Genomic DNA, 16,150 nt, shown 5'->3' with positions numbered 1-16,150 from the left:
CTCAGAGTCACATCCATCAAATCCATTAGTGTGATGGATTAATCCAAATGGATTAACGTTATATAGGTATTTCAATGCTACCCACTTTGATAAAGGTGTACATGAAACGAGATGTAACATGCATGGTTCGTTGGTGTTGATGGCGTTTGAATTGCTTCCAGTAAACTGAATACTGAAAAAAGAATTTACAAGTCTGTGAAAAACCTTTTTTTTTTGGCACTATACATCACGGTTGTTTGCTTCCTTTCAGCTTCCATCCCGTGCTCTCTCTCTTTGGTTCGCAGTCTCCAGGGGGTGGCTGGAGATCTCCTGGAATCTCCAGACTGCCGAGACCAGTCCCCCTGAAGAAAATGGCTGCTTTGGAAGGTGGACTGCATGGCATTATATCCTGCTGTGGTCCCTCCCCTTCCAAAATCTCCAGGAATTTCCCAACCCACAGCTGGCAACCAGACACCTCCTGAGTGTGCTCTGCTCCCGCCCTGCTCCCCTTCCCCTTCCTTCCCATGCAGCTTGTGTGGGAGAATTTCTGTTCTTTGGGGGCGGGTGAAGATTCATATCAAGCTACCTCAGCCCAGGCCGCCCTGCCTTCTTGCACCAGGGGAGGCATTCCTGGGATAGCTCTATACAATGGCAAGCCACGGGAGCCTGACCTGGACCCGAGGAGAGCTGGGCAGGACTGGGGAGGAATGTGGCTCAAGTGGACGAGCGATTGAATTTGGTTCCAGGAGAATGAAACGATGCATGAACTAGCTCGGCCCCCTTTTGTCAATCCTCCCCCCCCCCCTGCCAATCAAGAGACATTCATCCCTTCAGTTTTCTGGTTTCTTTACCAGCTCCTGGTGGAATTCAGTCGGCTACTGGGCCTGAGCCGAGATTGCAAAGTGAAGCCGAGAACAAAACCACTCTGACAGGGACCAACCAGAATGGGGTTGGAGAAGAGTGTTACGGATACCATGGATTCCATAAAGATAAATAAGTGGGTCAGGGTCAAATCAAGTCTGAACGCTCCCTAGAAGTTAAATTGACTAAATCGAGGCTATTGTACTTTGGCCCCGGTCACACGGGCCAGATATCGCCGGGGGGGGGGAGGCGTGGCTAATTGCCCCGGCGCAGTTTGATGCGCGATTATGCGATCAGACGCGCCGGCAGCACACCATGGGTCCGTCCCTCTGCGCCGGCGGGCGTGATCACACCACGGGCGTCTGGAGGCAGCCCGTGGCAAACGTTTACTAGTACCTTGGAGGTACTAGTTTTTTAAAGCGCATTGTCGGTGGTAAGCCACAGGTGCGCTCCACTTCCCAGATGTTGGGGTGTGATTGCACCCGGATAATCTGCCCACCATCCGTGCCTCTCCCGCGGCAATGACCGGGGCCTTTGATCACATTATGAGAAGACATGAGTCACTGGCAAAGTGGAAGGTAGCAAGAAAACCCAACGTAAGAAGGATTGACGCAGCAAAGGAAGCCTTCTGTTTGCAAGACCTGAGCAAGGCTCTTCATGATAGGACGTTTTGGAGGTCATTAATTCATAGGGTTGCCAAAAGTCAGAAGAGACCTGACAGCACTTCACACACACACACAACCAGAATAACGCACAACACTATGCAAGTTTTCAAGTGCTCCAGAAACTTGCTGGACATTAGCAATAAAGCAGCACATGTGGAGAGAATGAAGAAGCGTTCTAGAGAATGCAAAAGCTTCCACAATGTTCTGCATTATTTGGGCCAGAAGCTCTGCTTCTCCTGGCTACTGGCCCCCGGCAGCCCCCCCTGCGAGCAAAGTGAGGCGCCAGCTCCATGCTTCTTGCAGCTAAGTCGGGAGTCTGCAGTCCAGCGGGATGACAACCGTGCGCAGATGCTGCCACCAAGTGTCACAGGAAGAAACCTTCCCCTCTGATGCTCCAATTCTGGATGACCCAGAGAACTGCTGGGGGTAGGAAGGGGCAGCAGCTACTTTTCAAGGCAAGGCAATCCATTGTGTTGCCCATGGCCCAAAATTAAAAGGAATGGAAGAAAAAGAAAAGAGCAAGAGTCCAATAGCACCTTAAAGACTAACAAAATTTGTGGCAGGGTAGGAGCTTTTGTGAGTCACTGCTCATTTCTACAGACACAGCTAGAATGAGCAGCAGTGAGCAGTGACTCATGAAAGCTCCTCTCTTGCCACAAATTTTTGTTAGTCTTTAAGGTGCTCCGGGACTCTTGCTCTTTTCCGTTGCTACAGACAGACTGACACGGCTACCGCCCATCTTGATCTTTCCAAATGGAAGAAAAAGAGAACACCTCTCCCTGACTCGGCCTGCAATGAGCGTTTATTTACTTAGCAGTTTTCCGTGCTGTCTCTTCAGAACAAAAGCAGCCAATCACAACACAAGTAAAACTTTCACAAGTGGAAAAATACAGACCAGTTTCGTTTCTTAATCCAGATGCTAAACTCTTTCTCAGCAGCAGCTGCCAGGCTGAACAGCATCATAACTCACTACATAAAAGTAGCTCAAAATGGCTTCACGTCACAGCAGGGCATTGCTAATGGTATCTGCAGGACTTAATCTTTTAAATCATCACAAACAGCTGGGGAAACACTGATGCCACTTTCTGTAGATGCAAAAAAAAAGGCCTCTGGCTGCCTAGAAAGAACAGATCTCCTAAATCTCCATTAGGAAGGAAGGTGGCTAATAAATATTGAAAATAAAATAGATAAATGTACTTAACTTTGATCCTGTTGCAGGCCTCATTTGTACTGAAGGCTACATGTATCCCCCCCCCCCAGCAATTAGTGGTTTCCTATGGCCATCTCCGGTCAGGAAAACGATGGCGGGGCTTTATTTATATAGAGTCTACCTTTTTTACTGAGACTTAAGGCAGATTACAAAAACAGACAGCAATGCAATAAAACATGCAAGACGCACAAGACATCTCACAAACAATGCAAAAACAGAATTAGAAGTGTAATGTATTCAATAGCTGCCATTGAATCCATAACTGTAAATGAACAACATAATTGAAATGCTATGTTAAGCTTCGTCCTGGGCTAGGATCCAAATACATCCAATCACATTGCTAGCCCAGGAAGAACCTAACCAATCACTTCTCAGCAAGCTCCCTGAGCGAGAACGTCCGTGATTGGTCCTTATGTACGCAACCTTATTGGTTGGTAATTGTACAGTAGGCGTGGCTACATTAGCCGGGAGAGTTTAAAAGCAGGACAGCTGCAATGTAAAAGCTGTTCTGGCTATCAGATGTTGATCTGTGTTGGGAGTTGTGTTTGAGTTGATGAATAAAGCTGAATCTTTGCTGAATCACTCTCCGACTACTTTGTTAAGTGAGTGACTTAACAACAAGAATTAAAAGACAATGCAGTAAAAATAAGATAATCCAGACAATAAACAGTGCAACGAACTTCAGCTGCATTCCCTTTGTAACCATGCCCTCCCAAACAATTCCATCTTACATATTCTGCTGAATTATGCAAGCGTGGAAAGCTTTCAAGTCTGTCGGGCCGTCCATTCCACCAGGTGGGAGCTACAGAAGAAGGCTTGGGTATAGGAAGTTGTTGAAACCCCTTTACAGGGTTGTACCTTCAGAAGGCTTTGCCAGATGAGCTGAGCAGTCGTGAATAGGACAAGAAGTGGTCTTGCAGAGGTGGCCAAGGTAAGAGCCATCTTCAGGGCAAGAGAAGATGGAAGAAACATTCTTGGCACCCAGATCGAACAATGCAGCATGTATAGATATCTGGGTTTAACCTTTTCTAAAACTCCTGGTGCCCCTACCTTACATCATTAAAAGCTGCTGCTATGAAGAATTTGGGGGCTCTACTGAAATTTTCCTTTTCTAAGGGAGGAGGCATGGTAGACCCAGTTCTTAAACTGTACGGGAGTAAGATAATTCCAGCCATGCTATATGGATCAGAGATCTGGGGCTGGGGAGATCAGTTATTGTCCTCATTAGAAATAGTACAGAATTATTTTATGAGGCGGATTCTCGCCTTGCCAAGGGGTGCGCCAGTGGCATTAATGAGGGCTGAACTGGGGATTACCTCATTGAATGCCAGAGTCAATGTCAGAATTCTATCCTATTGGAGAAAATGTTTAGAACGACCCCAGGATTCCCTGGGGGATTTGCGTTTTAGTTTGCACCTGAAAGCCTCCAAGAGATTAGGTGACCATTTGGCCTCGATTCAATTGAAATTTTCAATTCCTGATTATCTATTAAGGAATAAAACCCAAGCACGGGAACTGAAGGAATGGGTGTTCAAAAAGGATGGGCTTATGGATCAGGATGTGATGGCATGTTGTCTTACGGCACCATTACTCAAGTTTTTTAAAAGGGATCACTGTAGGTCCCTGTATTTATAGAAGTTAACCAGCCTGAAATTAAGATTGGCTTTTACAGCTTTACGATTTCAATCCATGCCCTCAATGATCAGGACTGGGCGTTACTTTGGTATCCCTGCCCCCCTTAGACTTTGCCTTTGTGATATGGGTGAAGTTGATATTGTACATTATACTCTGAGATGCCCGTGGCATGAAGCGCTTAGGCTAAAGTACATCATCCCTATTATTCCGCAGCATAACGGACTCTCCGATCTGGATCTGGTCAAATATTCACTCTCGGACCTTGACCACTATGCCTCTAGCAGAATGGCATTATTCGCCTTAGTAACAAGGAAAATCAGAATGAGTTTAGTATTTAATGCAAAGTAGAAGGAGTATAGGATATTTTTTATTGTTTACACTACCATTTTATAGTCTGATGCATTATGTTATGGCCTGTGGCTAAGACAAGACACTTATATTACTAGATAGAAGAGAGCATTTCCTCTCCCCCCAGTGGAAATAACTTGCTTCACCAGCAATCGGGCCGATAGCTACAGTGGGGCATTTTGGGGCCCTGTCCCCTTAAATTAAAAGCCATGCCCCACAAATAACCATGCCAGAAACTTTTGATAAAATATATTCAAATATTTTAAAGTCACGTTGGCCAGCGGGATAGCTTGCAGCTGGCTCTCCACCTGCTGGCCAGGGGCCAGGACAGCAGGCAGGCGAGAGCCCCCAGCTGGCCAAGGAGCAAGGTGAGGATGGCTGATGCTGTGGCGGATGCTGTTACTGCCTCCACCCCGGGGCTGCTCCTCCTTTGGGGCCGCCCTGCACCGTCACCGTAGCCGCTGCCTTCTCCATGGAGCTCCTCCTTGGCATCTGCCTTGCCAACCCCGTTGCTGGGTTCCCCAACACCGGAGGGCCTCAAGCCATCCAACACCAGAACACTGTCGGCGCTGGGCTCCCCCCGTCCCCAGCAGCTCTCAGCTGCCACCACCTCCTCCTCCTCCACCTTGCCTGCCACCAGCCTCCTGGCCAGCCTGCCTCACTTCATCTTCTTCTGGGGGGGCACGCGCCTTTCCTGCATGCCACATACTGCCCACCTGAGCTCCCAGAAGACATCAGGGCCCTGCGGGACCTTTTACAGTTCCGCAGGGCCTGTAAAATGGAGCTCTTCCACCAGGCCTTCGATTAGGAGCCCCCACTGAGGAACGAGCTTAAAAACTGAACTGTTACGGCCCCCATGTTAGTGACACCAAGAACAACTATGGATACTGGTTTGCAACACCGGACTGCCATACAGCAATCACCATCTGCACTCAACTGCACTTTGTACATATATTATTCGCGATGCAAATTTTATACTGTTGCATTTATGCATCTGTGTTTTATTGTTTTTAACCTGTTGTACACCACCTTGAGCCTGCCGTGCAGGAAAGGCAGGTTATAAATAGAAAATAATAAACAAATATTTAGTCAACTGCCCCCTTAAACATTTAAATGTCCCCGAAGGAATAGAAAAATCCTGGCTACGGGCCTGCCAGCAATAATGCTGGGTCCAGTATAACCCCCAAGCTCCCTATAGTAATTAAGCTGTGGTGATTGGTACCAGGTGAAGCCCAATTTATCTTCTAAGGCAGGCCTACGCAAAGTGCAATACAGCAGTCTAACCTCAAGATTACGGTGGCATGAATTAATGTGGTCAACCAAAACATTTTTCCCCATCTGAAATAACGTGCTTCGCTGACAATAATGCTGAGTCCAATACATCCTTCAAGCTTTTAATGGTGTCAGCAAGCGTCAGTTGAAACCCAGCAGATGTGGGAAGAACCATATCCCCCAGGGCATTCCAGACTAGCATCACCTCCCACTTGTCAGGATTCAGTTTCAGCTTCTTCACCTTCAGACATTGAAATACAGCAGCCCAGCGCTCATACAGTGCCAGGTGGTCTAGACAAAGCAAAATAACCCTCTGAATCTGATCCACAAGGAACCAATCAAACCAATCCAAAGCATGTCCCTTGATACCTACTTCTGCCTTCAAGCCCCTCAACAGGGCGGCAGGGCCCAGCTTCTCAAGCACTGATGATAAGTCCACTAAACGACAGCCTTTGTCTACATTAAGGCAGAGGTCCTCAGCTAAGGCTACCAGAGCTCTCTTTGTCCCATAGCCCAGACTGAAAAGGATCCACATCTATCATCTTGCAGAGGAAGGGCAAATTACAGAGAGCTTAATAATTGGCCATATCTGCATGCAGGATCTGCTCTGATGTCAGTGGCCCAGGCTAGCCCAGTCTTGTCAGATCTCAGAAGCGAGGCAAGGTCAGCCACGGTCAGTATTTGGATGGGAGACCACCAAAGAATACCAGGGTTGTGATGCAGAGGCAGGCTGTGGCAAACCACCTCTGAAGGTCTCTTGCTTTGAAAACCACACCAGGGGACCCATAAGCCAGCTGTGACTTGATGTCAAAAAAAGAATAAACACATGTAGGTTGTACCTGCCTTTATTGCGACAGGTGAACAGGATTAGTTGGGGAAGGCCCAATGGAAAAACTGCACGGGAGAACGGAAGGCTCCAAAGCCAGATTCTGCTGGGGCTTAATACCGCACCTTTCTCTGCAGGAGATTCTCCTTCCAGCCCCCAGAAACTTTACTCTGGTTGCCAGTCTCCAGGCGGTGGCTGGAGATCTCCCGGAATTACTCTGCATCCCCCAATCTCCGCCTCCAAACCTGGCTGCTGAGGCTGGGCGTGTTGTTGCCAGTCTGGAGATCCCCCGGAATCACCCCGCCCTCCCAGGTTCCACCTCCGAAATCTCCAGGTATTTCCCAACCCAGAGCCGGCAACCCTATCTAAAGACTTCCCCGGTAGGCAGATGTCCCCCTCCAGCCGCCGGAACCTCTCTTCTGGTCTCCCCAGAATCTTCTGAGGGTTCCGCAGCCTTAGCCCCAAGCAGGAGCGAGGCCAGTCCGCTCCCCTCGGAGACCGGAAAGCCTTCCAGGTACCCACGGCGGAGCCGCCCCCCCGCCCCCCGAGGGCGCCTTGTGGCGGTGAGTTCCGCGAGTCCACCCACGCGAGGGCGCACAGAATCCCCGGCCAACCGCCCCGAGGGGCTGGCGGCCGGCGCCATGGCGCGCCCTCCTCCTCCTCCCGGGGCGGGGCCCGGCTCCTCCCCCTGGGTGGGGATCCCGGGGCGGCCCTGCCAGAGCGCACGTGGCCGGCCGAGGCGCGTCCGGAGAGGAAGGCGCCCCCTCCGGCCCCGCCATGGGCCCGTGGCTGCGATCGGCCGGGCTGGTGGCGGGCTCCACGCTGCTCTTCGGGGCGCTCCGCTGGGGGCTCGGCCGCTGCCCGTTGCCGGCTCACGTGCGCCGCGACGCCACCCGTATCTGGCGCTGGAGGAACCTCCTCGTCTCCTTCGTCCACTCCATCGTGGCGGGGATCTGGGCCGTGGCCGGGTAAGGCGAGCCGTGCGCGCCCCCGGCGGTGGCGAGAGGCCCTCCGAGCGTACGTAGAGTGCGCCCCGGCATCCGGGTGCGGGCCCCGTCGCCCTGGGGGCCGGCCCGGGCTCTCTCGGCTTTGCCACCTGGCGGGCTCGCCCTTCGCGGTCTTGTTCCCCTGGACCAGGACAGGGGATGCCAGCGGGGCGGGGGATGCCTCGGGTCTGGGTGCCCGAGTTGTGCCATGCAAAAAACCTCCCCCCCAAATAGCCGTTCAACCCAAACAGGGTGGGCACTGCCGGGCCAAGCGGGTCCCTGGGCTCCAGAGAGGGTGGGATGTGGAGCCCCCAGTCCCAGAACCGGAGGAGAAAGGAACACGGACCGCGGCTCTTTTCTTCTGTTCCTACGCAACTGACTGACAACACTGCAGTATCCCCCCCCCCCTCTTTTTTTTCCTGGTGAGGTGTTTTTTCTTTAACTATTTGGGGGATTGGCGAAGGAAAGCCTGCTTCCTTTTGGAAAATCAGAGTCATCTTCCGGGTGCATTGGAGAAACAGCCTCCCTTGGAAGAAGCTTGTTGTCAGAGCAGTGGAGGATTTGACCTTGTGCTGAGGTCTGACTGATGGGCAGGTGCTGGAGGCTGGGCAAAAGCTCCCCTTGTCCTCGAGTCTGATGGGGGTATGCTGGCGTCAATGGTCCCTCTCAGCTGAGTTAGTGTGAGCTAGGCTCACAGTTTTTTAGCCTCCAGCTCACAGATTTTTGTCTTAGCTCAGGAAGGAGGGTTCCAGAACAAACGAATCAATGCAAGAGCCAAATCGCTCGCTCACAACTTGAATGCCAGCAGCTCACAAAGTAGAATTTTTGCTCACAAGACTCCACCGCTTAGAGGGAGCATTGGCTGGCCGTGGGTGTGTTTTCTCTCTTCTCCCGGCTGGACTTGCAAACGGAAATTGTCCTTTTGCTCAGTAGATGCCGCCTCCTCTTATCAGGAATAAACAGCTTTAAAGGCAGATTAGATAGATTCGTGGAGGAGAGGTCTGTCTAGCTACCATGACTGAGAGAAACCTCCACATTCAGAGGCACTAAACCTCTGAATCCCAGAGCCAGGAGGCAACATCAGGGGAAAGCCTCGGCCTTGAAGCCCTCCAGAGCTATTGGTGGGCCACTGCGTAAGACAGGATGCTGGACTATATGGACAACTGGTCAGATCCAGCAGGGCTCTTACATTCTTACCTGCCCTCTGCTTGTGGGGCGCCCCTCTGTGTGGGGGGGGGGTCCTATCCCGGAAAGGGGGGGGGGGGGAGACAGTAGGATTAAATTTGGGCGTGGGCCCCAATGCTCCCTCTAAGCCGTGGAGTCTTGTGAGCAAAAATTCTACTTTGTGAGCTACTGGCATCAAAGTTGTGAGCACGCGATTTGGCTGCTGCATCAATTAGTTCGCTCTGGAGGCACTCCTTCCTGAGCTAAGACAAAAACGTGTGAGCCGGAGGCTTAGAAAACCTGTGAGCTAGCTCACACTCGCTCAGTTTAGAGGGCACACTGAGTGCCTTGCAAAGATGTGATTCCAAAATTTGGAGACAGTTTTGGGCACAGTAAGGAAAATCGATCCTCCAGCAGCTCCTGGGCTTTCATGAAAGCCATGTTTGCAGGCGAAAAAAGGGAAGCTTGTGTTCCTGAGACTGTCCTTGCCTCCCCAACCCCAGGGTTTGGCAGATGCCCGAGATCTTCTCAGATATCGTTGACACAGCCCCGCCTTCTGGACGTCTGCTCCTCTGCTTCGCTTCAGGTAAGACCAAGGCCGGACAGCTTTTAACAGGATGAGACAGGTTTGTGTAAGGAGAGATCCGTGGATGGCTACTGGTTATGGGGACGATAGGAAACCTCCCGAGCCGGAGGAGGAGGTCAGGTGAACATCTGAGTGGAGAGAACTGGGCAGGGAGACTGGAGTTCGAGTCTTGGTCTCCCACCTTGCAGTTTCTCAATACACAAATACAATTGTCTACCCAGGAGGCGCCAGTAGCGTGCAGATGTCCCCTGTCAAAAATTTCCCATGGGGACATTTTCCCAGTAAGAACAAAGGGCTTGAAAATAACAGGGAGGTAATAAGCAAGGTTGCAAAGTTTTAATTGCTTCACAAACTTGAACTTCAGGCACTGCAAGGCACAGTTGCTTCCATTGACTCTTTGAAGCGGCTCCGAGGCTGGTTGAGATTCCATTTATGAAACAGACATATAGGTTGCAAGGGAGGCATATTGTTCCTTAGATAATTTCCAAAGACTACAGTTTATTTGTTTATTTATTATTTACATTTTTATCCCGCCCTCCCCGGAGGCTCAGGGCGGCTAACAGGCATAAGGCTAATAAAACAATAAAAACAGTACAAAATATTAAAAGTACATCACAATTTATAGCCTATCTAAAAACAAGACTATCTAAAAACAGGATGGCAGTCCTCTGAACGTCCCATTCTCGCCCATGATGCAAAGAATTTTTAGGGCTTTGATGGTCCATGCCCATATCCAGCTGTCCATATACCGGAAATTCCGGGGATTCCAGGAATTCCAGGGCGTTGATGGTATACTGATGCGTTGGTGGTATACTGGTGGCGGCGGCGGCTCCTATTCAAAAGCCTGGCGGAAGAGCTCCGTCTTGCAGGCTCTGCGGAACTGTGCTAGGTCCCGCAGAGCCCTGATCTCCTCTGGGAGCTCATTCCACCAGATAGGAGCCGCCACCGAAAACGCCCTGTTCCTGGTCATGGTTAGTTTGATGGACCGGGGACCTGGTACATCCAATAGGTTCCGGCTCCCTGACCGTAGTGCTCTTGGGGGAACATGTGGGGCAAGGCGGTCCCTTAGGTAGGCTGAAACTATTGCATGAAAATTATTTATCAGGGCCAATCAAAATGTCACAAAGCCGCAAGCAGATTTTTCGAGATCTCCAGAGGTCTTTATCGGCCAAAGGGGCCTGGTGACCAAGCCCTATGAGGAAAGGCTGAGGGACTTGGGAATGTTTAGTCTGGAGAAGAGGGGGTTGAGGGGGGAACATGATGGCTCTCTTGAAGTATTTGAAGGGCTGTCACTTAGAGGAGGGCAGGGAGCTGTTCCTTTTGGCAGCAGAGGACAGGAATCGCAATCACGGGTTTAAATTAAGGGCGGGAAGGTACCGGCTGGATCTTAGGAAAAACCTTTTTACAGTAAGAGCTCTGCAACAGTAGAATCTGCTGCCTAGGGAGATAGTGAGCTCCCCCTCACTGGCAGTCTTTAAGCAGCGGCTGGACAAACACTTGTCAGGGATGCTCTAGGCCAGGGGTGTCAAACGTGCGGCCCAGGGGCCGGATGAGGCCCCTGGAGGTCTCCCATCAGGCCAGCAGTGGAACTGGCCATCTCCTGCTTCCAGTTCTGCTGCTGCTTCTGCATCATAGCTTGCTTCAGCAGACTCTTAATCACTCAGCCATTTCATGTTTTAACCCGGGTCCTAGACTCAGAACTCTGAGCGTGAGATTTCTGCGGTGAATGTCAATAAATCAAAAGTAGGTTTGCAGTTTACAGAGCTAATGTTTTAAGCATGTTTCTTTATTTTAAGTAAAAAAACCCACCTTTGTGTTTGTGTCCTTTATAAAGTTTATATCTCCGCTACCTGGCATTACATTTTATGACACACGTGGCCCGGCCCAGCAAGGTCTCATTTATGTCAGATCCGGTCCTCATAGCAAATGAGTTTGACACCCCTGCTCTAGGCTGATCCTGCATTGAGCAGGGGGTTGGACTAGAAACGGCCCCTTCCGATTCTGTGATTCTATGATTCTGTGAAATGTGCAGCACCAAACAAAGTGGGGAGGAGCTGGTCTAAAAGGAGGACAGGTGAAAGGTGGCCCTTTGAAGAGTCTTGAATCCTCTCATCTGAGAATCAAGATCTTTCCAAAGCATCTGTTCTGATGTTTGGATGATACACACCTGAGCAGACTTAACCAAGTCTCTGTGCCTGGAACAGCCGTGAAGCTGCCGCTCCTTGCCAGTCCCGATAAGCTGAATTCGGTTCCCACCAGTCTCCGGTTGCCTGTAGAGACTGTTGCACAAAGAGATGATGGCATTTCTGTTGCAGCATCTGTGCTTTCACTCTGCACTGCGTTCTGTGGCAATGGTTTCCTCAGACACTGGCCCCGAACTTCCTTGTTTGCATGGCACCAGCAGATGCAGCCTCAGCTTTGCAGGTGGGGTGGGGTGCCTCGCTGCATCCTTTCCTTTGACCTCCGCCCAAAGTGAGGGTTTTCCTGAGCCCACAAAGACATTTGTGAACAAACAGGAGGCGCAGCACAGCCCTGAATATGGACAACAATGAGAGCTGGTGTTTTGGAGCTACGTGCATAGACTACACCTTTAAAACATTTGCAGGTCCAAGCACTGAAATAGTTGAGGAGAACCTTCCCTAGCAGGAAGAGGTAAAGCAGAAGGGGCCTGAAATGTAATGCTAGGTAGCGGAGATATAAACTTTATAAAGGACACAAACACAAAGGTGTTGTTTTTTACTTAAAATAAAAACATGCTTAAAACATTAGCACTCTTGCAATATTTTGTTTAACAGTGTCTGAAGGACATCTCTTGCTCTGAATTACTGCATCAAAATATCTGTGCTGTTGCAATCTTGAGTGTGCTGTTCAGCTGTGTATTTGTAAGCTGCAAACCTACGATGACGCAGCAGCAGCAGTACTGGAAGAAGAAGCAGAAGACAGCCAGTTCCACTTTCAAGTTTGAAGGGCCGCATGTTTGACACCCCTGCTTTAGCTTATATAAAAATATGAGAGAGGTTTGGAAAACTACAGGTGAAAGAGAGCTTTCCTTTCCCTCTTTTAAAATACCAGAATTTGGGGGCACGTATCGAGGTTGATTGATGTTCAGGGCAGACAGCTACTTCACACATTGTGGACTTGGCTTATTTATTTATTTATTTATTTATTTTTCGTACTTATACCCCGCCCTCCCCCGAGGGCTCAGGGCGGCTTACAGAGGCAAGAACACTTGCCATGGTAAAACAATCATATACATAAAAATTTAAAACATATACTACATATTAAAATCTTAATATATACATATGGAACTCACTGCCACTAGATGTGGCCATTGGTACTAGTTTAGATTTTTTTTAAGAGATAGGATAAATTCATACCATCAGCTGTGAGCCATGTTGACAGGACTTCCATCCAGAGTGGCACGTGTCACATTGGATCGGTGCCGCTGGAGGGCTGCAGGGGCGTTGGCTGAAGACTGAATGCTGGGTTATGTGGTCTGATCCAGCAGGCCAGTTGCTCCTGTTTCAACTTTGAAGGCTAAAAAAGAGATGTGCCCCTGCACCATGGATGTGGGTTTTCTAGAAAAATGTGAATTGAGAAAGTTGGATACCTGACATAGAACATGATCTAAGTTAGTATCTTTATTTGGACTGATGTACAGCAAACAAACTTTAAAAGTACTTCATGCTAATGTGGTGTCCTAATAGTAGCAGATAGTCAAATTGAAGTATTTGATAAAAATAAATCAAGTGTACTTTTAAGTGTTCATTTCACAATTTGATGTGGAAATCATTTTTATTGCAAACCTTTAAAGACAATCTAGATGACTTAACATTATTTAAGAAAAAGCCAAAGACACTGAGGAGTGTTGGCACGCACTAATCGTTGCACACCCAGAGAACTGTGCATAACATTCCACTCATGTGCTTGTCTACTCGTGTTCCAACAACATGTAAGTTTTGTCCATGGCAGTCACTGAGGCACCTCGGGTTCACATGTCACTCTCTGTGGCATCACGTGTATTACTTGTTAGTTCTGTATCAGATTTGGGTATTGTAATATCCCTTGTACCATGTGAAAGGAAGCATATAAATAAAGATTTTAGCTTTGGTTTAGATTCGACCTACCAACTTACTGAATTCATAAAGATTTTTTAGTTTGATTATATAGATTTGTGATTCTGTTCCTCCATTCCATTTGCAGATAAATAAAACCTATTTTTTTCACACAATTCGTATGGGTAACAACCTGGAACTGCCCAGCTTGCCTGATATTCTGTTGGCAACAGCAGCCACTCATTGTTAATTTTATGAAATAGTGTTTAGAAGCGGACATTTCCCCCCCCACACACAGAAAAATAAAGCACTGGAAAACTTCCCACTGTTGAAAATATCTCCCAGAACCCTTTCTTTGTTGCCCCACATCTCTGGCTGGCATATTTATGGCACTGGTAGAATCATAGAATGTTAGAGTTGGAAGGAACCTTGCCAGTCATCTAGTCCTCCAGCCCCCTGCACTCTGCAGGAGCGTAGCCGAAAGATAGCCTACATGGCATGTGTGGCCGTGGCACGAATGGAATGGCTTTCTCTCCTCCGCCAGGTTATTTCATCCATGATTCCCTTGACATCATCCTCTGCCGGCAGTCCTGTGCCTCTTGGGAGTACTTGGTTCATCATGCAATGGCAAGTATTGGTGAGGTTGGGGGCGAGTAGGATGGGGTTGGCGAGGATCCTCCTGGAAGTAGGGGTGAACCCTTGCTCAGCAGTGGACTTGGCCCGTGTGACCCCAGACCCCACCCCCTGGCCCATCGGTAAATTCTGTATTGGTAATGGAATTCAGAAGATGAGGGACGCGTCACGCAAACGGATTTATTCAATAGCTGTGGGAGTTGGCAGGCATTCAGCCCACTCCCGAATTTCCACTGGCTGTCCGCCCCGTGTTCCCAAGCTCATCTCTGCAGCGGAAGGACTACCGGCTGGCCTTGCTTTTAACGCTGAGTGTGTTTTAATGGAATTCAGAATTCTTGGGAAGCGCAGTCAGTAAAGCGTGATCGTCGGTTTACTGAATGCACGGACCTCTTGTCGTCTCTGTGCATTAGCTCTAGGCAACTCCGGGGATGATACAAAACTGCAGATTTGAAGGAAGTGCCATTTTTAGGGGTGTAGGTGGGGAATTTTCCCAGTTAGGGCTGGCCGGTTTCTTGAGCAACAGCAGAACCTGAGCACTGATTTCATTCCAATGGAACTGAATTGGGATGCCCCTCGTCCCTGCTGTGACTGATGCCTTGTAAGAAAGAAAGGGGTTTGGTAAAGGTGATCTGCACTCCCCTGTCTCCGTAGCCTCAGCCATCTCGGGAACAACTGCGCCATGGTCTGCAGAGGTCTGTTCATCTTGAGCTTCAGCAGGAGGTCCTTTGCTTTCTAGTTGGCACATGATGATGTTCAGGATGTCGAGGCAGGGCCTGCAGGTGGAGGATCTCCCTTCGGGATTCCTCCCATACCCTGCACGCTTCTTGATCTTCTCTGCAAAGCTTCCAAAGGAACCCCCAAAGGGGAGGTGTCCTCCAAAAACAATTAGGAAAATCACTGCAATTCAGTATTTGTACCCTGATTGTGCAAAATCTGACTCACCAGAGATTAAGGCAGATTAAGGAAGCCAGAGGCACTGACGAGGCTTTGATTCTGCTGTACAGATAAACCGGATTCCCTTGCCGTGAAGCCAGACGAACGCTGTGTGCTTTGTGTTCATCTGTTAACAGCAATGTTAAAATGTGCTTCTTCATAAGCATAAGTTGACTGCAGCTTCGATCAGGCCAACCTCTGTCGTGACCTGCTGTTGGATGATAATTAAGGTGTGGCAGAAAACCGCCGTTCTGGTTAACCTCCCCCTCCCCGTTGTCTCTCTCAGGCCGTCACGGGCTTGTTCTCAGGGATTTTGCTGAACGGGGGCAGGGCTGATCTCGCTCTTCGTGGAGGTGAGCAACATCTTCCTGACCATCCGGATGATGATGCGGCTGGGCAACCTGCCATTCCCCACCCTCTACCAGGTCAACAAGTATGCCAACCTGGTTGTGTACTTTCTCTTCCGCCTGGCACCCCAGGCCTACCTGAGCTGGTACTTTGCGCGGTTCGTGGAGGTGCGCGGGCAGGGAGCTTTCCTCATGTTCAACCTGGTGCTCCTCGACATCATGATCCTGGTGTACTTCTCACGCCTGCTGCGCTCCGACTTCTGCCCGCAAACGCAGCAGCAGGGGCCCGACAGCGAGAAGAAGTTCCTCATAGACTGAGCGTGCCCCGGAACCTCTGGCGGTGGAGGGGTAGAGCGCATTGGCCCTGGCCTTGAACCCGAACTCTTGTCACCCATGTGCCTTAACTGCTGTAGACTCTGTATTGACCGTGCTGCTCCTGAAGTCGCTTCCTTCCCTGTTGGCCAGTTGAGGGGGTGGGCAGGAAGATCCAGCTGGATAGGTCTGAACCTCGGACAGAGCCTTCTGCCCTCTGGAAAGAACTGGAACATGAAGGCTGGTCTGTGCACAGAAGGGATCGAAGAAGGGAGGGGGGGTTAGTCTTCCATGTTTGCTGTTGTAGGGGTTGTTTTCCTCATTAAAGTCTGTTTGCA

The 16,150-nt window shown here is 49.7% G+C and overlaps 1 protein-coding gene across 1 annotated transcript; it reads left to right on the top strand.

Annotated features, from left to right (window-relative positions):
• The first annotated feature begins 7,504 nt into the window (after positions 1-7,504).
• Positions 7,505-16,150, top strand: TLCD1 (TLC domain containing 1). The gene is made up of 4 exons (XM_015421887.1): positions 7,505-7,764; positions 9,450-9,532; positions 14,132-14,214; positions 15,440-16,150. Exons 1-4 carry the CDS (start codon positions 7,574-7,576, stop codon positions 15,872-15,874), a joined length of 792 nt encoding a protein of 263 aa, XP_015277373.1. The 5' UTR covers positions 7,505-7,573; the 3' UTR covers positions 15,875-16,150.

This window comes from Gekko japonicus, unplaced genomic scaffold, assembly GCF_001447785.1.
Source record: "Gekko japonicus isolate JY-2015 unplaced genomic scaffold, Gekko_japonicus_V1.1 scaffold21, whole genome shotgun sequence".
Classification (NCBI taxonomy): domain Eukaryota; kingdom Metazoa; phylum Chordata; class Lepidosauria; order Squamata; family Gekkonidae; genus Gekko; species Gekko japonicus.
Note: the sequence above shows the minus strand (reverse complement) of the source record. Positions and strands in the feature narration are given on the sequence as shown.

Excerpts from the sequence above, each read along its gene's own strand:
- TLCD1 (XM_015421887.1), top strand. The coding sequence starts at position 7,574 with ATGGGCCCGTGGCTGCGATCGGCCGGGCTGGTGGCGGGCTCCACGCTG. Across the intron at positions 7,765-9,449 it reads GGGATCTGGGCCGTGGCCGG|GGTTTGGCAGATGCCCGAGA; the intron begins GTAAGGCGAGCC and ends CCCCAACCCCAG. Across the intron at positions 9,533-14,131 it reads GCTCCTCTGCTTCGCTTCAG|GTTATTTCATCCATGATTCC; the intron begins GTAAGACCAAGG and ends CTCCTCCGCCAG.